General features: G+C 39.3%; 2 protein-coding genes across 7 annotated transcripts in view; both read left to right on the plus strand.

Moving 5' to 3' along the window:
* Csde1 (cold shock domain containing E1) overlaps positions 1–13,781 on the plus strand; it is a 30,401-nt gene extending 16,620 nt beyond the window's left edge. For 4 of the 6 annotated variants that reach the window (XM_021197154.2, XM_029537325.1, XM_029537326.1 and 1 more), the window contains 10 exons: positions 2,072–2,212; positions 2,301–2,465; positions 4,740–4,847; positions 5,423–5,598; positions 6,273–6,385; positions 8,311–8,430; positions 10,366–10,544; positions 11,068–11,231; positions 12,028–12,160; positions 12,482–13,402. In XM_021197154.2, the coding sequence (XP_021052813.1) occupies positions 2,072–2,212; positions 2,301–2,465; positions 4,740–4,847; positions 5,423–5,598; positions 6,273–6,385; positions 8,311–8,430; positions 10,366–10,544; positions 11,068–11,231; positions 12,028–12,160; positions 12,482–12,529 (1,347 nt within the window). In that variant the 3' untranslated portion in view covers positions 12,530–13,402. Of the gene's footprint in view, positions 1–2,071; positions 2,213–2,300; positions 2,466–4,739; positions 4,848–5,422; positions 5,599–6,272; positions 6,386–8,310; positions 8,431–10,365; positions 10,545–11,067; positions 11,232–12,027; positions 12,161–12,481 lie in introns of all 6 variants that reach the window. The other 2 variants (XM_029537324.1, XM_029537328.1) reach the window with 1 other exon arrangement.
* Positions 13,782–13,927: 146 nt separating this feature from the next.
* Positions 13,928–25,216, plus strand: Nras (NRAS proto-oncogene, GTPase). The gene is made up of 7 exons (XM_021196293.2): positions 13,928–14,029; positions 14,489–14,616; positions 15,740–15,918; positions 19,203–19,362; positions 20,091–20,213; positions 20,896–20,937; positions 21,015–25,216. Exons 2-5 carry the CDS (start codon positions 14,506–14,508, stop codon positions 20,208–20,210), a joined length of 570 nt encoding a protein of 189 aa, XP_021051952.1. The 5' UTR covers positions 13,928–14,029; positions 14,489–14,505; the 3' UTR covers positions 20,211–20,213; positions 20,896–20,937; positions 21,015–25,216.
* The last annotated feature ends 768 nt before the right edge of the window (positions 25,217–25,984 follow it).

Genomic DNA, 25,984 nt, shown 5'->3' on the forward strand with positions numbered 1-25,984 from the left:
CTTGTCCCCAAGCCTGCTAGCCTGTGTTCAAGCCTAGTCTGCACATGATGGAGAGGCCAACTCCTCAAGTTGTTAGAGACAGGGTTTCTCTGTGTAGCCCTGGCTTTCCTGGTACTCACTCTGTAAACCAGGCTGGCCTCTAACTCAGAAATCTGCCTGCCTCTGCCTCCCAAGTGCTGGGATTAAAGGCGTGTGCCACCACTGCCCAGCTGGAAAGGAAAGTCACTTTATTAAGTAGCTAAGAATCCTACATATTTGAATTACTTTGGGCTTAGCATCTCTTTCATTCTCTTAGCTATCTTGGAAAGACATATAAATGAATTTTAAATTAGAAAACCAGATAAGGTGATTGCTAATGAAATGTGAAATATATTTTCTTAAGATTTCCTCTGTGATGTTTAGTAAACAGTAGGTTAAACAACACTAAATTGATTTCACCGCTTTTATGATAATAGTTTGCTCTTTTTAAAGTGAGTGTATGTCTGAATAGTATGTGCCTGATTTGCTACTCAAATATGTTTTTTAAACATTTTGTAGACTGACTTTTCTCAGGTATAGTTAGTATTTAGTGTTTTTTGGAATCATGCCATCTGTAGCATGTCTCAGTGTTGACAATACAAAAAAAGATACATTTTTATAAGTTGTTTTTTGAGACAGGGTTCCCCTGGAACTCTTAGACCAGGTGGGCCTTGAACTCAAAAAATTTGCTTCTGCCTCTTGTGCTAGAATTAAAGGTGTGCACTGCCATATCCCTGGTCCTCCTCTTCCTCATTCATTTGTTTTATGTGTATGTGAATTTTACTTTCATGTGTGTACCTGGTACCCACAGTGGCCAAAATTGAACTAGAGTTTATCACTGGTAGATATGAGTGCCTGGGATCACTCCTGGGTCTTCTACAAAAACAAAACAACAACAAAAAGACCCTCTTTGCAAGCAGAGTCCCTTTTCTCTCTTTATGGTATAAAGTATATATTTTGGTTACCATTAGGAGTTTGACAATGATTAAATTTCAAACTACTCAGGTCATATTCAAAACTAGTAGTATCCATCTCTGGAGTAAATAAGCAATGTGCATGTCATTGACAGATGGATAAAAATCCATGAGTGCCTTGCGTGTTCTGAGTACTGTGAATACAGTGATCTCACAAACCTACATTTTTCATAGGATAAAAGAAAACAAGAGGAAGAAACAATATCACTTTTTGCACTTTTTTTTTTTTTTTTTTTACATCTTACAGGCTTCCTGTGACTAAAGTCACATAAGAAAGCAATAAAATATTGTTTTTATGATTTACGAAGTATATCAGTAAATTTTTGAAATTCTTACATTGTCGTTTAGCTTATGTATTTGTGGTTCAATTCATAAGGCTTTATTTTTATAATGTATATTTTCCAAGGAGTGGGATCTGAAAAAAATTTTTAAGATTTATTTATTATTATATCTAAATACACGATAGCTGTCTTCAGATGCACCAAAAGAGGACGTCAGATCTCATTATAGATGGTTGTGAGCCACCATGTGGTTGCTGGGCTTTGAACTCAGGACGTTCGGAAGAGCAGTCGGTACTCTTAACCACTGAGCCATCTCTCCAGCCCTGGAAATTTTTTTTTTTTTTTTTTTCCTCGAGACAGGGTTTCTGTTTGTAGCCCTTGGCTGTCCTGGAACTCACTTTGTAGACCAGGCTGGCCTTGAACTCAGAAATCCGCCTGCCTCTGCCTCCCAAGTGCTGGGATTAAAGGCGTGTGCCACCACGCCTGGCTGAAATTCTTAATTACTGCAGTTAAAATAATTTTTTGAAGGATGATCAGGCTTCAGAGTGTAGGTGGGCAGACTTGGGTTTTATTTTAAAATAATAATAATAATAATAATTTTTAATTCTGTGTTGAAACTAGTTTGTATATAAGTGAAGAAAAAAGAAATATTAAGATGGCGATACTGTGTTAAGATTGTTTTTGAAAGAATTCCTAGTAAAATCTACTTGATGTTGTTTCTTAACTTCTTTTAAAAAATAAAACAAAACAGAAAACCCTATAACCAGTTACAAAATGTTAATTTGGGTTTTTATTCAGGGTGTGATTGCTGCCATGAGAGATGGTTTTGGTTTCATCAAGTGTGTGGATCGTGATGCTCGTATGTTCTTCCACTTCAGTGAAATTCTAGACGGGAACCAGCTCCACATTGCAGATGAAGTAGAGTTTACTGTGGTTCCTGTGAGTAGCTGTTGGGGAAAGCGTTGAGGGTTGGTATTCTGCTGTCTCCTTTGTAACTTTAATTTTGTTGATTTTGCTTAATTTGTAGGATATGCTCTCTGCCCAAAGAAATCATGCTATTAGGATTAAAAAACTTCCCAAGGGCACGGTTTCATTCCATTCCCATTCAGATCATCGTTTTCTGGGCACCGTAGAAAAAGAAGCCACTTTTTCCAATCCTAAAACTACAAGCCCAAATAAAGGCAAAGACAAGGCAAGTGTTAGGTGATCCAGATGGTTTGTATGTCTTTTATCTTTGCCTCCAGATTGCATTGTAGCTCATATAATGAAGTATCGTCTCCTTTTTAAAAATTCTGTTATACACCAGTGTATTAGGGTTCTCTAGAGTCACAGAACTTACGGGTAGTCTCTATATAGTAAAGGAATTTATTGATGACTTCAGTCTGCAGTCCAACTCCCAACAATGGTCAGCATGAGCTGTGAATGAAAGTCCGTCTAGCAGTTGCTCATTCCCACACCTTTAATCCCAGATGATCTCGAACTCAGAGATCTCCCTGTCTTAATCTTCTGGAATCCATAGCCACTATGCTTCAAGATCTCCATACCAAAATCCAGGTCAGAAACTTCTATCTCCCAGTCTCCAGATTAGGGTCACTGGTGAGCCTTCCAATTCTAGATTGTAGTTCATTCCAAGTATAGTCAAGTTGACAACCCGAATAGCCACTACAACCAGCCATGATGATACCGGACTGTGATTCTAACCCTTGTAAGGTGGACAAAGCAAGATCAGGAGTTCAGTCATGTTCAACTAGGTAGAGTATTCGAACAAGCTTTGCTTTTATTTTAAAATATTTGTATGTAATAATAACATTTCTTAGCTTCATCATCTTTGACTTTTTGCAAGGGGCATGTTTTAGTCAGCATCCTTGCTTCTTCCAGACAAAAATAAATTAAGAGACTTGTACAGAATAACTACTATAAGATATAAAGTTTTCTGTAGTACCAAAGGCACTGGGGTTGTTACCAAGCTATATTGGCCATAAAGGCCAAAGTTATTTACTTTGCCAGAGCATCCTCTCAAACTTGCTTTATGTGTTTGGGAGGAGGAAGGTTACATGGCTCTGGCAAAGTAAATAACTGGGAAGATCTTGGGATGATTCTCTTAAGGTGTTGGCATTTAATATGTAGCAATAGAAAGGGCATTTCTGACAGAATAGAGGTCAAGATGAGGGAAAGAGAGCAGGGAAGATGACAAAACAGCAAGTAACTGGTTTGAAGAAGGTGGACTGTGGTTTTGATTGAGGGAGAAAAGCATCGATGATTGCTCTCTAAGTTCAATAATGAACTTTTTGTGCAGTACTTCAACATTTTCAGTTGGGTAATGGCATCAGATATGGACTATCACTGTAACTCTAAACGGAGTAGACAATTTTAAGGTGCATGAGAGACTTAACTGTAAAACAAATCTTTTAAAATTACTATCAAGGGGCACTTGTGGTTTTGTACAAACTTCTAAGTAACTAGGGAGATGCTTTCACTAATACAAATTGCCTATCTAGTAAATTACTTAAGTTTAGTAAATTAATGTATAAATAATCATAAAGAATTTTAATTAAGATAAGTAAACTAGTTTTGATAATGTAATAGCAGTGAGGTATAAGGGATTGATGACGTGGACATTATTCCCATAGAAATGATATTGAACCACACAAATGTAATTTGTGACATCACTTACTATCAGGGTGTATGTGAAATGTGTGTGCAAAGTTTTAATTATTGTAGAAATACTGGTATATCGTAACATTTCTAGTGCTTTGATTTGTGCTCGTATTTCTTTTTCTTTGTTTTTGTTTTTTCGAGACAGGGTTTCTCTGTATAGCCCTGGCTGTTCTGGAACTGACTTTGTAGACCAGGCTGGCCTTGAACTCAGAAATCCGCCTGCCTTTGCCTCCCAAGTGCTGGGATCAAAGGCATGTGCCACCACGCCTGACTTCTTTTTCTTTTTAATTGGGGATTGAACCCAGAGCTTTTGACTTGGTAGACAAGAGCTCTGTCAGTGGGCTACAGTGCCAGCCCGATTTGTGCTAGTTTTTAAACCAAGTTATTTTCTTACACATTGATAATAGTGACTAAACACTGAAGTGCTCTGGGACAGTAAAGAGCATATTTTCAGCTGCTACTTTAAGAATATTAAAGAGTTTTCTTCATGAGAAAGCTAAGCTTCATGCTCCACAAAATTTTCTCTTGGCTAGAAATGTCACACTCAGCTTAATTTTCTGATAAAACTGAAAGGCTCAGTGATAGTAGATTGAGGCAGCTCAGCTCTGAGTGAAGGCAGGCATACCTTTTATTCATGCATTTTTGTCTTGTGTTGTTTAGAGAGGTCCTGGAATAAATTTCTGTGGCTCTGCCAATTCTTTGTGTTAAGGATCCCTAAGTACTGTAATTATATATCTTCCTCCCCTTTTTATATTATCATTTGTTTGTGTTCTTGAGGATATTTAATTGTGTTTTATATTTTCTTTAGGAGGCAGAAGATGGCATTATAGCTTATGACGACTGTGGGGTGAAACTGACGATTGCTTTTCAAGCCAAGGATGTGGAAGGATCTACTTCTCCTCAAATAGGAGATAAGGCAAGATAGTTTTACTTACTTGAAGAAAGGTTAAAGGTTGTCTTGATTATATTTGCTAAAGGATGGTTTAAATTTTGCTAAGTTTGGCTGAAGCATTTTTCACTGGAAAGATTAAATATATAATAAAACAGGGTCTTGTGAGCTTCTGAAACGTGCTGAATGATAGGTTTTTAGGTTTGAGTTCTTGGAGATGAGTGTGATGGCACACCTGTAATTCTAGCAGTTAGTAGTAAGTGCTAGAACCACTAGATACAGTCTTAAACATAGCCACAAGTAAGTTAAAAGTACTCACTAAAATAAAACCCGTATACAATTACACCAAAAATTTACATTGCCTGCTTTTTAGACAGCCTCTCTTTATAGAAATTAAAACTACAAAGTGTACATTGACAGGCAAAACTTAATCATTTATGAATTGACAGCAAGTGCTTTCTGTAAATTTTTCTGTCACAGTAATTACAAAGTAGATCTGGAGTGAAAAGCTTGGTCTGGCGGGTGTTTTGGGTCAGCTTCTTAAAGGTACAGAGCTTGTGGAAATGACAATGATACTAACTATCATCCTCATTGTTTTGTAGGTTGAATTTAGTATTAGTGACAAACAGAGGCCTGGACAGCAGATTGCAACTTGCGTGAGACTTTTAGGTCGTAATTCTAACTCCAAAAGGCTCTTGGGTTATGTGGCAACTCTGAAAGATAATTTTGGATTTATTGAAACAGCTAATCATGATAAGGAAATATTTTTCCATTATAGGTAAGGAATGCCTTTTGGACAGCAAACTATCCATCCCTATCATATTCTTTTTTTTTTTTTCTTTATTATTTTCTTTATTTACATTTCAAAAGCTATCCCGAAAGTTCCCTATACCCCCCCCATCGTATTCTTTTATATTAACGTTCCAAAGAATTTAATATAGCATACTTTTTGGTAATTACAGTTTGTGAGACCCAGCTTTTCTATTTGTAGTTATAGCAAGTTACATACAGAAGTTGGGCATCTGCCATAAATATAGAAATTCATTTACCTGCCTTTTCATATTTTTATTATACATATTGGTACTAGTGTGATAATACAGTTATAGCATATAGTAAAAAATATGGGTTCATTGAACCAAAACCAGATTATTTTAGTTTTGATCTAGGTTCTCCCTCTTAATATGTTACTTTCATCAAATGAATTCACTTCTTGATTTCTTTACCTTCAAGCTAGAAATAGTGGTAGCTCAGTTTATAGGTTCTTGGTGGTTTTTGTTTTGTTTTGTTTTTGGTTTGGTTTGGTTTAAGGATTTAATGAATCGATACCTTAAAACAGTATCTTAATATATGCAGACCTCCCATGGATGTTGGAAGGAGAAAAGGCTACATGCTACTGTTGATATTAGTGGTAGTGGCTTATTTTAATGTCACTTTATTATCCTTTCCCTTTAGTGAGTTCTCTGGTGATGTTGATAGCCTGGAACTGGGAGACATGGTTGAATACAGCTTGTCCAAAGGCAAAGGCAATAAAGTCAGTGCTGAGAAAGTAAACAAAACTCACTCAGGTAATGAATTGTGATTCCTATTCATCCTATGCTTTGATGGGAAGATATATAGATAGGGTCAGGAGAAGGATACTGCCATACATGTTCTGTAACATTTGCTCTCAGGTACCCAGATCAGCAGTATACGTTCAGTGTTTGTCAGTAATTCATGTTCTTGACACTACCAAATTCTGGGCATGACAGTCTGCATGATTTCAGTAACATTTCAGAGATAACATTTTGAATTTGGAGGATGTGACAGTTTATTAAGAAAAGAGTCACTATATAAAGCTTTGGCTTTCTTGAAACTGGCTGTGTTGATCAGGCTGACCTCAAACTTGGAGAAAATTACTGGTTCTGCCTCCTAAATGTGTATGCCATCCTGCCTGGCTAGCCATCTGACTTGGGGGTGCCGTGGGGTAGGGATTATGCATTTCCAATAATTAAAGCACCCTCCTGCTTTTTTTTTTTTTATCTGAGAAATATACACTTTCTATATAAATCTTAATGGAGTTACAGAAATAGGCATTCTTCTGGTAGACTATTTTGTAGAGTTATAGATCTAAAATGTGAAAAATGAAGACAACCTTAACTTTAGAGCTTCTGTTTTTAGGGCAATAGGCTTCTGTGTTGGGGGTGGAGCTCAGGGTCTAGCAAGTGCAGCTTTGGCATCTCTTATTTTTTTGTTTTTTTGTTTTTGTTTTTTTGGGTTTTTGTTTTTTGTTTTTTGTTTTTTTTTTTTTGGTTTTTCAAGACAGGATTTCTCTGTATAGCCTTGGCTGTCCTGGAACTCACTCTGCAGACCAGGCTGGCCTTGAACTCAGAAATCCGCCTGTCTCTGCCTCCCAAGTGCTGGGATTAAAGGCGTACGCCACCACACCCGGCTTGGCATCTCCTATTTTTATATAGCCTGCAACTCAGTTTTATCTTTCTTCATCTAAATTGAGACCTAGAGATAGGTCAGCTAAGACCTTCCATTTTTATTGTACAAATACCTTAACTGCACAGTGGTTTTGATGCACTAGAGATAAAGTTGTGAAGAAACCAGACAAGTTCTGGTCTTTTATGCTTATTTTTTGTGGGATTCAAAATACAAATGAAAACCAAAATATCTATTTATTTTATTTGTTGTTGGGGCAGGTATTTTCTGTAGCTCTGGCTGTCTGGCAGTCACAGAGATCACCTACCTCTGTCTGCTTCCAGTAAGGCCATATGCCACCACACCAGGCTCAGAAGATGTGTTTAAATATGAATATTTGTTATGCCAAACAAATTGATTTATTTACCAAACTCCGGCACCTTTAATGGCATTTTAGAAACATTTATGGTCAAGAAATTTATATTTAATTTTACTTACATACAAATATTTACTTTACGTTCAAGAAATAGAACTAGCTTTAGAACTGATTCCCCTTCCTACTTTAAGAATATTGAGCAGCCAACTAGTTGAGCATTGTGCACACCTGTACTCTCAACACTAAGAGATCTGGGGAGGGTCTTGAGTTTCAAACCACCCTGAGCTGTAAAATACGATCTGTGTGTGTGTGTGTGTGTGTGTGCTGTGTGTGTGTGTGTGTGCTGTGTGTGTGTGTGTGTGTGTAGAAGAGGAAAAAGGAAAAATTAGGATGAAGAGATTATTAGCTGGCTAGAAGCTGCATAATAATGAATGTTCTTCCAAAGGACTTAAATTCCTGCCTCTACCTCAGGCAGCTTACAGTCCGTTTAACCAGCTCCAGGAAATCTGATATCCTCTTACTGTATCTTAGGTACTGCAGCCATTGCAGAGACACATAAACGTATAATTAGAAATAAAAATTAAAATCCTTGGAAAGTCTAAACAAAAAGCATTCACTTTGTACGAACATCAAGTTTGTATTTTTTACTTTGACTTATGAGATAGAGTTTGAAATTACTGTGTGATAATTATGTGTGCATTTGTTTTGTAGTGAATGGCATTACTGAGGAAGCTAATCCCACCATCTACTCTGGTAAAGTCATTCGCCCTCTGAGAGGTGTTGATCCAACACAGATTGAGTACCAAGGAATGATTGAGATTGTGGAGGAGGGTAAGCACAGCCCCGACACTGGAATCTGCTATGCCTTCACACGGTTTTAATATATGATGGGGCTCATTGCATGTGCTTCCAGGTTTCTTAGGAAGCTGAGAAGAAAAGGGACTCCTTTTCTTTTTCTTCCTGTGCTTAGACTTTATTTTTATATATACTCCTTGAAAATGAAGTCACCCTGGATTAAACTGAGCAAATGATTACTGTGCTGAGAATGTTTAATATTGTGTAATGATAATCATACTTTTTGTTAAATCCAAATCCAGGTGGTCATTGATATTAGTAACTATTTAGTTTTATGAATACTTCCTTTCCAGAAGTATGCTTGCTGTTCCTTAGCACCTTGGGGTCCTCCAGATCTTGACTCTCTCCGTTTACTTACTTCTATAATATTCTCCCCATCTTCAAGCAATCAAGAGTTTTGGTACTTACATTTTTTCCAATAGTTGCCACCCAGAAAGGCCAACTTTATTTGATAAGTATGCATAGAATAAGTGTATTAGAAATAATAAGGAATCCTGGATAATTAAGATAACAGTTTAATGGTAGAATATTTGAAACATTCCACTCAGATAACTTGTCTCATAAAAAGTAGTTCTTGGGCTGGTGAGATGGCTCAGTGGGTAAGAGCACCCGACTGCTCTTCTGAAGGTCCGGAGTTCAAATCCCAGCAACCACATGGTGGCTAATAACCATCCATAACAAGATCTGACTCCCTCTTCTGGAGTGTCTGAAGATAGCTACAGTGTTCTTACATATAATAAATAAATAAAATCTTTAAAAAAAAAAAAAAAGAAAGAAAGTAGTTCTTGTCTCATCTGTAAGTCAGAAAGCGTGTAAAGTAGGGGAGAACAGTTCATTTGTTGAAAGAAAGAACCGTGATGTATGACATGATTTTCTTAGATACTCTGTTTTACATAGAAGCCCACTGTTGCTCTCTCTTGGTTCCTAACACTCTAGACAGGAATTAACATGAGCCATGTATATGCTCTCATAAGCAAAGCACCCGACAAAACAAGGGTGTGTAGGCCTCTACCTTCCATTTTGAAATGGTACTTTGACATTCCTTTTGGAAGCCACTGACCACCTGCCCACCCCATCCACTTATTCTTCAATACTGCTGTAGGGTTAGTTCAAAGTAAGGAAAGCCATTGTTGGATTAGACACACATCTCATTTTCCTGCTTGGTTGCATGCGCATCTTTTTATTTGGGAACAAAATTACAACTCAGTAGGTCTGAACACCTCTTACTGGATGAATAACCTTAGACAAATTATATTAGTTCAGTTTCTTTATCTTTAAAAAGGTGATGGTATCTTTACCCTCAGAGGAGTCTATGAAAATTATGAATCATAAAAATGTATAATAAATAACTATACCTATTAACAAGTTGGTTTGCTGGAATTATTTCAGACATTTGGGACCTTCATGTTTTAGGTGCTGAAAATTTGAAGAAAAATAAAGTTACCTCTGATTATGAGGTAGTTTATTATAAGCATTTCCACCTCTGAAGCTTGTTAATACATTGGCTGAATCAATGAGCATTACTACCTATCCCTTGCATTCGTCTCCGGGTCACTTTTTGCTGTTATACTGAAGAGTGGTGGTGTAGCAGGGGAGAAGAGAGCCTGGTTTATAGCCCTGGACTCTTAAGGAGCCTGAATCATAACAAAGAATCCTTGTATCTGTATCTGTTTGCCTGTGTTTTGCTAGATTGCCACCTGGGTTTTTTGTTTGTTTTTGGTTGGTTTGGTTTGGTTTTGGCCTGTTAGTTGATAATGCATTTTAGAAATTAGTGTTAGGGTTTGTCCTTGTTTTTGTTGCTTGTTTCCATGTTAATCTTTAAGGTAAAATTTTTAAATTTAAAGAAAATAATAAGGTAACAAAATGTATTTCTAGTATGTGTATTTAGATTTTGTACCATTTTGTTTACAGGGGATATGAAAGGTGAAGTGTATCCTTTTGGCATAGTTGGGATGGCCAACAAAGGGGATTGCCTACAGAAAGGGGAGAGTGTCAAGTTCCAGTTGTGTGTACTTGGCCAAAATGCACAAACTATGGCCTACAACATCACACCCCTTCGTAGGGCTACTGTGGAATGTGTGAAAGATCAGGTAATTACGTGCTATGTCTCTGGATGTGCATTCTATCCTAATATTGGTAAGGGAAAGTCATCAGCCAGTATTTACTTACTTACTTGTTTGTTTGTTTGTTTGTTTCTAAGACATGGCTGCTCTATGCTGTTTTGGCTGATCTGGAACTCTCTTGAGTACTGGCATTTAAACTTTCATGGCTATCTCAGTTTTTTAGACTATTGCTTTGGGACAAAGACAAGGGATAAAGTGACAACTTTAGCAAGGAGAAAATAAATGTGATTATTGATAATTACTGTCACTTGGTGGGGATTGCCTTAGTCATGCTTAGAATAGAATGAATGGCAATTGTTTCAGAGGTGTGACTTTCCTGATGAATTTTATCATACAGCAGCTGAATTTAGCTCATCATTAGTAATGCCATGTTTTCTAAGTCCTTTCTAATTAGGGTTTAGCCTTATCTTTCAAAATGAATTGCTCTTCCTTTCTGTGGTATGTCTTCTCCATTGTAAATTTTGTTTGTGTGTGTGTTCTCTTTTTCCAGTTTGGCTTTATTAACTATGAAGTAGGAGATAGCAAGAAGCTCTTTTTCCATGTGAAAGAAGTTCAGGATGGCATTGAGCTACAGGCAGGAGATGAGGTGGAATTCTCAGTGATCCTTAATCAGCGCACGGGGAAGTGCAGCGCCTGTAATGTTTGGCGAGTCTGGTGAGTTTCTATTTGTTTGTTAGGGTTGGAAATAACTGCTCTGAGTTCACACCCTCGTCCATGCATTCTGTGCTTTCTTTGCCACTCTCATCTGGCTGGGTTTATTAGGAACTATTTTACACTTCTATCTCTATCTAATTTTGCCTTTTCTGCTAGTCATTGCTTTGTTTGAGATAGGTCTCAGTTTTATATCCATGACTTACCTTACCTCGAGCTTGCTGCTGTGTGCCACCTTATCTATTTTTCTACCTCTGGTATTTATTGTCTCATAACTCTGACCTGAGAAACACTTACTGTGATGTGTTAGCACTGTGTGTGCTGTATCTTAAGTATTAAACGGTTATATGATCCTTGTTCTTAAGAGTTTAGCTTATTGGCTCTTTCTTTCTGTCTATTCACTTCTAGACTTTGTGCTGCTGAAATGTCTAAATTTTATACCTTAGTCATTCTGACTGACTTATGCTATTAGGTTTTAATCTCAACATTGTTCCCTTTAAAGATAGGAATCTAGACCTATTCATATTTGGCTTTTTTTCAAGATTTTTTTTTTAAACATGTTGCCTTGTTTTGTGTATCTGGAATTAGTCTCTGTTGACAAGTCTAGGATTCTTTATAGCTCCTATGCAGTTGAAACTCTGAGCTGGGAAGTATATATAAACTTGTCTGTCTTGTCTTGCCAGCTAAGATGAGGCAAGAAGAGTCTCCCTCATTAAAAGTGAGTCATTTGGGTAGGGAACCTACAACTGCTTACCTTCTTCCCAGCAATTGTTGGTTCTTCTCACTTTCACTCTTACAGTGAAGGCCCCAAAGCTGTTGCAGCTCCTCGGCCTGACCGGTTGGTCAATCGCTTAAAGAACATCACCCTGGATGATGCCAGTGCTCCACGTCTAATGGTTCTTCGTCAACCAAGGGGACCAGATAACTCAATGGTATGATTTCACTAGGGATGTGAGGGAGGTCAACTAATAATCTTACTTCAGCTTAAAGAACTTAGTGAAGGAAGGGTTGCTTATCACCTATTTGGGCTCCCTAACACATTAATTCAGACCCTAATAGAGTAGATGCCTTCTGTAAGGCGCACTTTTTCTTTCTATTTGGAGATAGTGTCTGGTATGTAGATTAGAGTTGCTTTGAACTCCCCACTACACCTCTGCTTTGCCCATGGTAGGATAACTAGTGTGTGCTATTACACCAAGAAGCATATTTCTTGTCAATACACTCAAATCATTTACTGTTATATTTCTTCACAGGGATTTGGTGCAGAAAGAAAGATCCGTCAAGCTGGTGTCATTGACTAACCACATCCACAAAGCACATCATTAATCCACTATGGTCAAGTTGGGGGGATTCTGGTGAAGGGTTCTGAATATCTTCCTCTTCATCCCTCCCAAAGTCTGGAATACTTATTCTATTGAGCTATTACACCAGTTTTAACACCTTCCTCGTGTTATGTTTAAAGAAAAAATAAATAAATTTAAGAAACCATTTTAAAATTATGCACAGTTGCAGCCTGGAAAACTTAAAGGTGGCGCCTTATAGTGTCAATTTAGGAGCTTTATTTGGTGCATTTAACGCAACTGGTAATTGCAAATTCCACTTGGCCTGTGTAAGTGAACAATACAGACTGTTACTTTGTTGGCCCTATGAAATTCTGCACTCTAGTCAGTATATACTCTACCTTCATGACTTAACACTCAGCTGCATTTTTTCCTATTTTTTCCCTGTTCATTATGCTTTAATTCTGAGGACCATATGAAGGTAGAATATATTACCTTTAGAAATTGCAAAAATTTATATAGCAAACGATTTTCTTAAGTTGATGGCCAAATGTTAAAATGTTATTTTCCTATCATTTATAATCTTGTCACAATCCACTTAACGAAGTTTGATTACATTTCAGTGAAAATTATATTCCCGAGTAGTTTTTTTTTTTTTTCTTCCTGGGATGGGGGGTAAATAACTTTACTACAATTAGTATGTATGGTGCAGAATTTCATGCAAATGAAGTGTGCCAGCAGTGTGATAATTTAAACATATTTAAACAAAAGACGAATGCACAAAATTGCTGCTGCTTAGATCACTGCAGCTTCTAGGACCCAGTTTCTTTTACTGATTTAAAAACAAAATGAACAAAAAAATAATAATAATAAAAAAGTTGTGCCTGAAATGAATCCTGTTTTTTTTAATAAGTAGACCCCTGGTTCCAGTGCCCTGTTCAGTACAGGCACTTGATCCTTGGTGTAACTTCTGTTCAACTTTGTATCACGGGAAGGGATTGGCCTGATTTCTAGGCCTTCATCTTGAATTGGCCCCAAACAGGGTCCCTGGCAAGTGGAGTGAAGGCTTTTTGTCTAAAGATGACAAGGGGTCAGCTCAGGGGTTGTCGGGGAGGGCGCTTTCTTCTTCCCCGTTGTCATTTGAGGTTTTGAACTCTGGGTAAAGAGGCCGTTTATCTTTGTAAACACAAAACATTTTTGCTTTCTCCGGTTTTATGTTAATGGCGAAAGAATGGAAGCGAATAAAGTTTTACTGATTTTTGAGACACTAGCACCTAGCGCTTTCATTATTGAAATCGGGGCGGGGCGGGGCTGGACTGGGTGCGGCCCGCTGTAAGACTCCAGTCGTCGGCTCACGTGGCTGGGGCGGGGATTGGGGCCCCCTGGGCGCCTAGTGATTACGTAGCGGGTGGGGCCGGAAGTGCCGCTCCCTGGTGGGGGCTGTTCATGGCGGTTTCGGGGTCTCCAACAGCTGAGGTTGAAGTCCAAAAGCCTCCCGAGGCGGGGTCTGCAGAGTTTGAGGTAAGACTACGGCCTGCCTGGCGTCGGACTTCTCAGCGTGTGAACGCCCGGCGGGGCGGGGAGACGCGGAGACTTGAGGAGCTGAAACAAAGGCTTGGGTGGGGGACTCTGGCTCTGGGGTGATTTTCGGAGCCGGAAAGGGGAGTTTCGGGAAGTGGTCGTGCCAGGTGGACCCCAGAGCTTGGGTTTTCAGGAATTGGAAAAGGGGGGTTCTTTTCCCGTAAACTGAGGGCGGGGCCTAGTCGATTGAAAAATAGTCGCCGGTCTTTAATCCAAGAATCTGGCCCGCACTCACCTGCAAGAAATGTTATGTTTCTGAATCACTTTGAGAACTTAGAGGAAGGCCACGTGTATCGAATGGGTGCCTTAGGAACAGAAGAGTTTGGTAAACTCACAGAAGCCCTTGAAGTACTGTAGGTTTGGTTTGCCAGTTTAATCGTAATTGCTGCTTCCCTACAGGTTTTTGCTGGTGTGAAATGACTGAGTACAAACTGGTGGTGGTTGGAGCAGGTGGTGTTGGGAAAAGTGCTTTGACGATCCAGCTAATCCAGAACCACTTTGTGGATGAATATGATCCCACCATAGAGGTGAGGCCCAATCCACTGCCTGGTCCTTATCCTCACTTTTGGCTTTCTCTTACCCATAACTGCTCTTTGAAAGTAAAGAGAAGAGAAAGCAAGAAGGTATTCCAAAAAAAAGCAGTAAACAAGTTCGTGCTTACTGAGGATTTCCTTTTAAAAGAACACATTTTCATTCTGTTTATGTCACAGCTCTTTAATAGAAACGTAGGTCACAAGGAAAAAGATTGTAGGCGGTCATCCAGTGGGAATAGAGAACTAGGGGCTCTGGATCGTTCTCATTCTTGATCTAGTCCAGATTGAGTTGGGGTAGAAACAAGTTGAGATTTTGAGTCATTGTGTCTAGGAATTTCTTCACAATTTAGTTACCGATATTGAGGAAGATCACCTGAATTCCTACAAGTCTCATATTTCTATATTTCCATCACTTTCCTGGGGTTAATGGTGCAGGTATGTATAAGTCCAGTTCGTGAGCCTCCAAGAGGCTGAGGGAGGAGGTTTCAATATCAAGGCTTGCCTGAACTACTTATTGAGGCCCTGTTTATAAAATACCAAATATTTTTTTCATGTGTAAGCCTGTTCTACCACACAGGAATGTTAGTTAAATTCAGATGTCTTCACAGGTTACATTTTAATATATTCATGAAACAAAATATAAGCACTTTTCCAGTACCACAGATAAGGTCTTCTAAGTTTGGACTATTATATAATAAAAGTAAGATTATGACCATAAATCCATACTAGATGTTTCTGGTTTTGATATTTTTATTAATGGTTTTGTTTTATTTTATCTATCTATATCTATTTTTGTCTTAACCTCTTAACTCAGGCTGATTTTGGATTTTCTTTTGTTTTTTTGAAATGGGGTCTCACTGTGCTACCCTGGCTGGCCTGGGCTTTGAACTCATACATATAAATTCACCTGCCCTTATGTCATGCGTGCATGCATGGGTATGATTTTGTGTGTGTGTGTGTGTGTGTTTGCTATTTATGCTAGCTATTAGCAGATTGAGGGTAAGTCACATAGGTAGGCTTATTTATCCTGGGTAATTATATTTCTCTGGTTTTAAATAAAGATTGAGCCTGTCCTTGTCCCTCCCACTACCACCTCCTCACCCTTTCATGTTCCCAGGATTCTTACCGAAAACAAGTGGTGATTGATGGTGAGACCTGTCTGTTGGACATACTGGACACAGCTGGACAAGAGGAGTACAGTGCCATGAGAGACCAATACATGAGGACAGGCGAAGGCTTCCTCTGTGTGTTTGCCATCAATAATAGCAAATCGTTTGCAGATATTAACCTCTACAGGTACTGGGGCTATTTTCTGAAAGAAAAACTTAGTATGAGCTCTGAAACTATAAAGTATATAGACTTAGGAAACATACAGCTTTTTAACATTTTGGTGACACTTTTTTTTGTTTTGTTTTGTTTTTTTGTGGAGGCCAGAACAAGTGCAACAGCACGTGTGTGCCATGGGAGCCAGAAGACAGCCAGTGAAAGCACCCTCCTGAGGGCCTGGGCATCTTGGCTTTGCAGCAGGCACCTTTGCCCATGGACCATCTTTAAACCCCTAGTATTAAAAAGAAAGAATCGGCTAGGCAGTGGTGGTGCACACCTTTGATCCCAGTACCTGGGAGGCAGAGGCAGGCAGATTTCTGAGTTTGAGGCCTGTACAGAGTGAGTTCCAGGACAGCCAGGGCTACACAGAGAAACCCTGTCTCGAAAAAACAAAAAAACAACAACAAACAAACAAAAAAAAAAAAAAAAAAAAAAAAAAAGAAAAAGAAAGAATCTGATTTCCACTGAGTGTGTGGTATACTGTTACTGTACTTGGGAAATGAGGTATGCTACAGAGTAACAGGATTCTCAGAGAACTGGCAAGTTTCAAAGCTATGTGGGCCCTAGGGACTTTAGTATGCCATTCTTAATCATTTTACATTTTTGAGACTGGATGTTGCTGTGTATCCCAGGCTGACCTTAGATTTAAAGACAGGGTTTCTCTGTGTGGCCTGGAACTCTTTGATCAAGCTGGCCTTGAACTCACAGAACTCCACCTGCCTCTGCCTCCCCAGTTCTGGGATTAAAGGCATGTACCACTACTGCCCATTCATATTTTTCCTTAGTAGCAGAGGTAAAACACTGGGTCTCTCTCTTAGAGCAGCATTCTATCTTAAGTCACTGTCAAAGTTAAAATGTGGCTCTGTTATTAATAAGTAATTTTAGGACAAAATACTAAATCTGTGTCTCTGTGTTTCTGAATTTACTATAAGAATACCTCCTCAAGGCTGGAGAGATGGCTCAGGGATTAAGAGCACTGTCTACTCTTTCAGGTGACCCAGGTTCAATTGCTAGCACCCACATAGGGCCCCAGACTGTAACTCCAGTTCTAGGGCATCTGGAACCCTCCTCTGGCCTCCTTGAGCACCAGGCACCTGTGTGCATAGACATAGCAAAAACACTCATACCCAGAAATAAAACTAAATCTTTTTTAAAAAGAATACCTCCCTCATAAAGAGTAAACAAATTAATACATAGTCAGAACAGTGTTTGACCCATAGTATATATTTTGTAAGTCTGCCTACACCCCGAGTCTTGGCTTATTTTCCTATATTGTTTGGTGTTCTGTGGGGGGTGTGGGGAGTAATGAAACCTTGAAGCCAGTTTTCCCTTGGATCCCAAGGGAAAATGTTCTCTCTGAGCCAGAATGTATTTAAAGCATCCTGTGAGGATGTGGAGTGAGCAGTGATGTGGCTCAGTTGGTAAGGCTTGCCACCAAGCCCAGACCTCCACATGTGCACCAGGGCATGTGTGTGTCTAGCAAAAAATGTGAATGTTTAGAAATAGGTGAAAAGGAAACCAAATTATCAGTGAGCTTATTCTATATGGACATGAAACCCCAGTGAGCTTCATCAGGCACACTGTAGACATAGCTGTCTTAGTTTGTGTGCTGAAAATAAATCACTTGCTCAGTTCACTGATATTGAAGAAATCGAGTCTGGTCCTCACAGAAGATTTAATAATGTAAGGAACAGTAGCGACCGAACATCAGCATGCTCTGGGTGTTTAGGCTAGTTTATAATATCCTTTAGCATAAGCAACCACCACTGGGCATGTTGGTGCCTGGGAAGCCGAGGGAAGAGAATTGATAATTCAAAGCTACCATTGTCTACCTATTGAGCCATATATAGCAGGGTCCTGTTTTTTTCGGTCTTAGTTTTTGTTAGGTTTCATTATTGTTTGGTTTGAGGGTTTGTTTGTTTTTTGGGGGGGAATGGACAGAGAATTCTGACATACCAAAGTAGTTCTGTAGCTAGCTAGTTGGATGCAGTGACTGAAATCCAAGGGTAGAGTCTAAAATAGTACTGTGCAATATTATAGCCATGACCAGATGTGGTTATTTGACATTTACATAAAACTCAGTAGCAGACTAAGGACTACCAAGTACCATTTTCTATTATCACAAAAAGTTCTTTATCACAGAAACTGAGGCAATAACTTCTAGATGTACTGTATGCTATATTGTATGTGAACTGAAAACTATTTTTGCCAAGGGTGGTGGCATGTACCTTTAATCCCAGCACTCAAGAGGCAGAGAGAGGCAGATCTCTGTGAGCTCAAGGACAGCCAGTGCTACCTTATCGTTTTTATTAAAAAGCTATTTTTGATAGTTCTGGATCTATGCACATGCTTGCATGCATACACATTTATTAAGAGCAATTCTAGAATTTTCTTAATGTTAAATATCATAAGCTTCTAGCTATAATTTTGTTTGAGGAAAGAATTAGAGCATCACCCATCTTACAAAGTAAATGAATTATCTTCCATCAAATATTGTTGTTGCAAAGGGAGCTTTAAAAAGTTATCTAGGGGGGCTGGTGAGATGGCTCAGTGGGTAAGAGCACCCGACTGCTCTTCTGAAGGTCCGGAGTTCAAATCCTAGCAACCACATGGTGGCTCATAACCATCCATAACAAGATCTGACGCCCTCTTCTGGAGTGTCTGAAGACAGCTACAGTGTACTTACATATAATAAATAAATAAATCTTTTAAAAAAAAAAAGTTATCTAGGGTTCAGCAAGATGATTCAGTGGGTAAATGTGCTTGCTGCCAGGCCTAACAGCCCGAGTTTGTATTCCCTGGCACCCATATAATAGAAGGAGAAAAACCAACTCCCCCCCCCCACCCAGGGTTTTCCTCTGATCTCCCTCCATATGCATGCCATGGTACATGCACACACACAAATAAGATATAAATTAAAATTTTTTAAAGTCATTTAGAATCCATAAGCTCTACTTTCTGTACATTTAAGCTTAATCTAAAGTACCTTTTGTAGTTTCCAATTAAACCCAGAGCCAAGCCCAGTAAGGACATGCATCAGTATATTAGAGCTGGAAGTGAACACAGCCTCATACAGCTTCTATACCAACTCTAAATTGGCATTCTTGACTTACAGGTCTATAGTTGTATGAGTGTGTAAGCTGAGTAATAGTAGGTGAAAGGACTTTGTAAATTTACCACTTGCTCTTGTCTACCAGTATACTCCTCCAGAAAGCTTGCTTTGCTTATGATCAGCTACCTGTTCTTTGTTCTAGGGAGCAAATTAAGCGTGTGAAAGATTCTGATGATGTACCCATGGTGCTGGTAGGGAACAAGTGTGACTTGCCAACAAGGACAGTTGACACAAAGCAAGCCCACGAGCTGGCCAAGAGTTACGGAATTCCATTCATTGAAACCTCAGCCAAGACCCGACAGGTATGCTAGAGATTCAAGCAAGTGTGAATGTTTAAAGCAGGGATGTTTGATTGATCAAGTGTGGTAGAGATGTAGTCTAGGTTATTTATAATGGGTTTTGGATAGTAGTTTTTGTATAGTTGGTCTTTGTTTCTTGTTAAACTTTTCCCCTTTTCCCCCACTACCCCCCCACCAAAAGAACACTACTGTACTGTGGGATTTCTATGTTGTTGATGTTGTTGTTGAGACAAGGTTTCTCTGTGTAGCCCTGGCTGTCCTAGAACTCACTTTGTAGACAAGGCTGGCCTCAAACTCAGAAATCTGCCTGCCTCTGCCTCCCAAGTGCTGGGATTAAAGGCGTGTGCCACCACTGCCCAGCAGGGATTTCTATTTCTGCCTTAACAGGCTCAACTCTTCCAAGATTAAACATACTCTAAGCATGAATCCTTTTTTCTGTCAGCACTTGCCACTATTGAGGACTTAACTTTTCTGGAGGTACTTCTGTACTGTACACCCACCTTGCCCTTCTCTCTTGGCTGGACTATCTTTGTGTTGTTGTTTGTTTTGTAAACAAAACATGCCAGTTATCAGTGTGATCCCCTAGGAATGCTGGATTTGGTGTCTTCTTCCTAAGTTACGCCAATTTATCAGCTATTGATTAGGATCAAATCCACACAGAGAGGTGGAAATGAGAGATTACAACTTGAACTGTGCCCGTTGTTCGTTTGTTTTGTATTTTCTTTTACTAGGGTGTGGAGGATGCCTTTTACACACTGGTAAGGGAGATACGCCAGTACCGAATGAAAAAGCTCAACAGCAGTGATGATGGCACTCAGGGTTGTATGGGGCTGCCCTGTGTGCTGATGTAGTAGGTGAGTGTCCTCTTGCATTGTAACCATAGCTCCTACTTAGCATTAGACAGTTTAGAATAACTACTTGAGCACTACTGACTTTTGCAACTTAAATGAAAGTTTTCATATATTTGCAACAAGAGAATGCAAATATATATTTGATTCATACGCCAGCATCCATGTTGGGTGTCTCGTAACCAACTGTGACTCCAGCTCCAAGGGATCCACTGTTTATGACCTCCACAGGCAACTACATGTCACACACCTACATGTCACATACATACACACAAACAAATATTAAAGGTAAAATAATTTGGGGCTGGAGAGATGGCTCAGCGGTTAAGAGTACTTGACTGCTCTTCCATATGTTCTGAGTTCAATTCCCAGCAACCACTTGGTGGCTCACAACCATCTGTAATGGGATCCGATGCCCTCTTCAGGTGTGTCTGAAGAGAGTGACAGTGTACTCACACATATAAAATAAATAAATCTTTTAAAAAAAAAAATTTCCCTCATAGCACCCTTTCAGGGAGTGCTACGTTCTAATTAATTCTTTCAGCATTTATTCTACAGACAGCTTCCTATTTTTAGTGTAGGAATTTGAGACCTATATGTGCCATGATTGGGGAGTGGATACATTGAAGATACCCTACTAAGGATTGACAATATAGAAACTAAATGACACTGTGTTGTTTTGTTGTAGATCCCTTAAAAGTTCTGTCATCAGAAAAGAGCCACTTTGAAGGTAGGACAAGTTTGAAATGTCTTGATTGACACTGAGTTTCTTGTCCTTGTTTGTCTTACCTCCTGTCTCTGTTTCAGCTGCACTGATATCCTGGTTCTGACATCCCTGGAGGAGACATGTTCCTGCTGCTCTCTGCATCTCAGAGAAGCTCCTGCTTCCTGCTTCCCCGACTCAGTTACTGAGCACAGCCATCTAACCTGAGACCTCTTCAGAATAACTACCTCCTCACTCGGCTGTCTGACCAGAGAAATGGACCTGTTTCTCCCTAGTAGTTCTCTGCCCTGGGTTTCCCCTAGAAACAAACACAGCTGCCAGCTGGCTTTGTCCTCTGAAAAGCAGTTTACATTGATGCAGAGAACCATGCCATTCTGTTGACAACAGTTTCTTAAGCTCTAAGGTAACAAACAACTGCTGGTGATTTTCCCCTTCCCCCAACTGTTGAACTTAGCTTTGTTAGTTTGAGGGGAAAATGTCATAAATTACTTTCTTCCCAAAATATAATTAATGTTGCTGATTGGTTTGTAATGTGATCAGCTATATTCTATAAACTGGCATCTGCTCTGTATTCATAAATGAAACATGAATACTCTCAACTGCATGCAATTAAATCCAACATTCACAACAAAGTGCCTTTTTCCTAAAAGTGCTCTGTAGGCTCCATTACAGTTTGTAATTGGAATAGATGTTTCAAGAACCATTGTATAGTTAAGTGACTATGAGCCATCTACCTTTAAGGGCAAGGTGTATACCCGATGGCAGATGCTCTGTATATGTACATGAAGATAGTTTCCCTGTTTGGGATTCTCCCGGGAGAAAGATGGAACTGAAAGAAATTCTGAATAATTTCATTTAATTCTAGCTAATCTTTTTTTTTTTTTTCCTTTTTTGGTAGGTTATCACCTATAAATATTTGTAATTTCTTCTAGCTTACTGATAATCTAATAATTAATGAGCTTCCATTATAATAAATTGGTTCATACCAGGAAGCCCTCCATTTATAGTATAGATACTGTAAAAATTGGCATGTTGTTACTTTATAGCTGTGATTAATGATTCTTCAGACCTTGCTGAGATATAGTTATTAGCAGGCAGGTTATATCTTTGCTGCATAGTTTCTTCGTGGAATATATATCTGTATGTGGAGAGAGCATGGCCCTCAGTTCCCTCCTCAGCATCCCTCATCTCTCAGCCCAGAGCAGTTCGAGCATCCTATAGGAGCTTGGATAATTATCTCGGTTGAATAAACCATGGTGCTAATGGACCAGGTCATGGTTTCAAAACTTGAACAAGCCAGTTAGCATCACAGAGAAACAGTTCATTCATATTTGCTCCCTGCCTATTATTCCTGCTTATAGACTTTTGCCTGATGCCTGCTGTTAGCACTACAAGGATAAAACTTAGTGTGGTTCTATACCAGGACTAGAAATACCTGGTTAGCTCTGGGGTAAGCCTAGATATCTTTACATTTTCAGACCCCTTATTTTTAACCACATGGAAACTGAAGCCAGAGTTCATACCTACATCTCTTGCCCCCCCCATTAGATTAATGTTCTTTATATAGCTTTTTAAAAGTATTTAAAACATATCTATAAGTTAGGCTGCCAACTAACAAAAGCTAATGTGTTTGTTCAAATAAAGAGGTATCCTTTGCTACTTGAGAAAAGAATGTAAAATGCCATTAATTGTCACTTAGAGGCTTGGTATTTGTGGTAATGCCCTGATAATTCATTGGTGGGTTTTGTTTGTCATGTGATACTTAACATAAAACTCAGCTCAGTGATTCTAATGAAAACATAAATTGGATACCTTGATTGAAAAAAGCAATCCTTATTCCAAAATGGCCATTTTCTCTTTTGATCTTGTAATGCCTAAAAATCTGAGATCCTTGGGATTCTTTTGTTTATAACAGGATCTTGCTGTGTAGTCCTGGATGGCCTCAAACTCACAACACTCTTCCTGGATCATACCTACATACCTACATACTTGGGAGATTGCTCCCAAGTGCTGGGATTACAGGCACATTCCACCACACACACCTTGCTGATCTAGTTCCTAATGAATTTTCATTAAGTAAATTCCCCATCACCTTGAAACTAATCAAAAGGGGGAAGAAACATTTGCTATGCTCCTGAGTGCTAACGCTGGGATCATTCAACGGGGTTTGCATTCCTAGGCAAACTGCTGCCTTTTACAATAAGACTCAGTCATCTTCCTGAAGCTGCTGAGGCCAGCACTTGGTCTTGTTTTGTTTTAATGTGTCTATATGACTGATGGTGGATCCCTAAATAGTTTACTAAACTCCAGTTAAGGAGAAAGTTACTCCCCTTGACCCGTTAGACCATATCCTGTGTGTGTGTATGTTCGTGGTTTCCAGTATGAACACAGAAACAAATGGAGCCAATTCAGGCTTCAGATGCCCTTACTAGCATATATTCCCACAGGGTGTGGGTTTTGGCACAACAGTGACGAGCTTAAAAGCCAAGTAAGTCCAGTTGGTGTAGTATCAAAGTGTTTTCAGAGTAATTAGTGAAGATCTGGTTTACCTCAAAGTCGCCAAGCCTCTCTTCCTGAATTTAAGTGCCTGGCTGGCAGTCACAAATTAATATGTTGCTGTAAGGCAGTTAGTTGAAGCTTTGTTCACACATTGGAGAGTATGAAAATGAAGTGTTCTATCTAAGAGCTCTGATACTGGATCTGTATGAACCTGGTAAATGCCGTTTGTCCAGGACTTAGCGTGTGTGAGTTGGTAACTCAATATGAGTTTACTAGTTCCGCAGGATTGTCATGTGTACAATGGAGGCAGGTTTGTTTTAGCCCACCACCTGTAGAATCAACCTTTAAACTGCTGTGAACTGTGACATGACTTGAAGACAAATGTTTGTTTTCCCCATTACAGAATGTGTGAGTTTGGTTTTATCTTCCTTTGTATTTAGTCATAAACTCTCAAGCTGGCAGCTCCGACCAAGGATCAGAAGGTGCGTCCCGCCTGGTGGGATTAGCTCAGCTCTTTATGAGAAGTGGAGTTAATAATGGAAAACGTTTTGCCTGGGGTGGTTTCTATTTAAAAGAGAGGGATGATAATTCGTGAACATTAGTTTTTATTTTGCTATTTCTTTAAGCTGACTGATGTGCCACAAAATGATTTTAAGGTATTTGTGTTTTAAGAGTGTTCTCATGAGATTAGTTGTAGATATTTTTAAAAATACAACTGTTTTTTTAAATCTGAGTATTGCTCTAAGCAAGTGTTTAAACTCTTAAGAGACGGGAAGGTGGATGGGAGTTGTTTGGCTTTTGTATTTCTGTGCCGTCAAATATAGGTCAGAACGTCAACTGTACAATCCTGCTGTTTAAAGAACTATTGGCCTCTGTGGCCCTCATGAAGAGGCTGATATTTTAAGTTGACTGTTTTATTGTAAATTAATCATTCTAATTTTTAAAGACTTGATTGACTGTTTTCCTTGTTAAATAATTTTAAAAATAAAAAACTGGAAGTTCTTTGCTTAACTGTATTTTCCCCACTGCCTTAGGGTTTCTACTGCTGTTAAGAGACACCATGACCACAGCAACTGTGATAAAGAAAACATTTAGTTGGGGCTGGCTTACAGCGACGGAGGTTTAGTCAGTTACGGTCACGGTGGGAAGCATGGCAGCGTGCAGGCAGACACAGTGCTGGAGAAGGGGCTGAGAGTGCTACATCTTGATCTGAAAACAGAAGAAAAAGACTGCCACACTAGACATAAGTAGCCTTGGAGACCTCAAAGCCTGTCCTCACAGTGACACACTTCTTCCAGCAGGGTCACACATTCAAACCACCACACCCACCCAGGTCTGTTCTAGGGAATGATATTTCAGATATTGATGTTCTGTTTGGGCAGTGCAGGGGAGACTCAAGATCCTCATTTGTTCTCGGTATAGTCAGTGGCCTCCTTGGCCTCTAAGGATTGTTTTTTGTGGTTTTTGTTACTCTGGGCCCATTGTGTTGAAGGGAGCATTCCTTTTGAGTAGCATAATGAAGTTTGTCAGGGTCCTGTGTCACCCTGCCAGAGCCTGAGTCTTCCCTTGTACCAAGCACACAGCTACACTGTTCGTTACCTGTTCTGGGGTTCTTTGGCTCATCCGTGTATCAGTAGCACAGTTTACCTAGAGACTCAACATGCGAGAGTACTGTAATCATATTACTGTGTTCATTATGGGAGCTGTTAAGCTCTTACTGTGCCCACTTTTTAGATTGATTTTTATCATACATGCACATGTATGTCTGTCCAGGAAGAAACAGTGTACAAACAGATTTAAAGTGTGTGTGTTGTTCCTGCAATTGTATCATCCAGGGGGAGACTCAGGGTGCATGGATCCTGACTTCATGGACAAATGGAGACCAATATATTAGTCAAGGTTTGCTTTGGGGAATTATTCAAAGTTATTTGTCATATCCTCATTTATGAATAAGACTGTTGGGCCAGGTGAGGTGGCACACATTGATAATCCTAGTACTGGGGAAGTAGAGGCAAGAGGAGAAAACCAAATTTAAGTGACAAAATACTTGTCAGTGGAACCACTCAGGATACGGATACTTTAGACTGATGATGATGCCTACCTGAACCAACGAGGTTACTAGGGTTCAGCTCTGTAGCTCTTGTGTATGTTCACTTCTCATGATAAGCAATACTCGAGGTCATCAAAACCCCAGTGTGGTTGCATGAGTTACTTGATACCCGTAAATTCATGGAAAGGGACCAAGACGCCCTGAGTGATCATTTTGCAAAACTGCCTAAGGCAGCTTTGTAATGCTTACAAAGTAACCAGGCAATAACACATCCACCAGATGAAAACCAAATTGAAGAATATATCAAAATAGATTAACTTTTTAGTGTCAAACTGAGCTGAAGGTGGCCTTCATCCTTGCGTGGAAGCTGTTCTATCACAGGGATTCCCCTACACCATCATTGTAACCCATTTGGAAATGGGAACTGGTTACCTCTAAACCCAGATGCTGGGGTCCAGTCTTTGCTTTAGCAAGTACAGATTCCAGTTGCCAAAACTTTGTGTA

The sequence above is a fragment of the Mus pahari genome, chromosome 4 (assembly GCF_900095145.1).
Source record: "Mus pahari chromosome 4, PAHARI_EIJ_v1.1, whole genome shotgun sequence".
Classification (NCBI taxonomy): Eukaryota; Metazoa; Chordata; class Mammalia; order Rodentia; family Muridae; genus Mus; species Mus pahari.

What these genes read in the sequence shown, in the direction of transcription:
- Nras (XM_021196293.2), top strand. Translation starts at nt 14,506, where the DNA reads ATGACTGAGTACAAACTGGTGGTGGTTGGAGCAGGTGGTGTTGGGAAA. An exon ending in GCAGATATTAACCTCTACAG is followed by an intron (nt 15,919 to 19,202) that starts GTACTGGGGCTA and finishes TCTTTGTTCTAG; the next exon opens with GGAGCAAATTAAGCGTGTGA. An exon ending in CCTCAGCCAAGACCCGACAG is followed by an intron (nt 19,363 to 20,090) that starts GTATGCTAGAGA and finishes TTCTTTTACTAG; the next exon opens with GGTGTGGAGGATGCCTTTTA.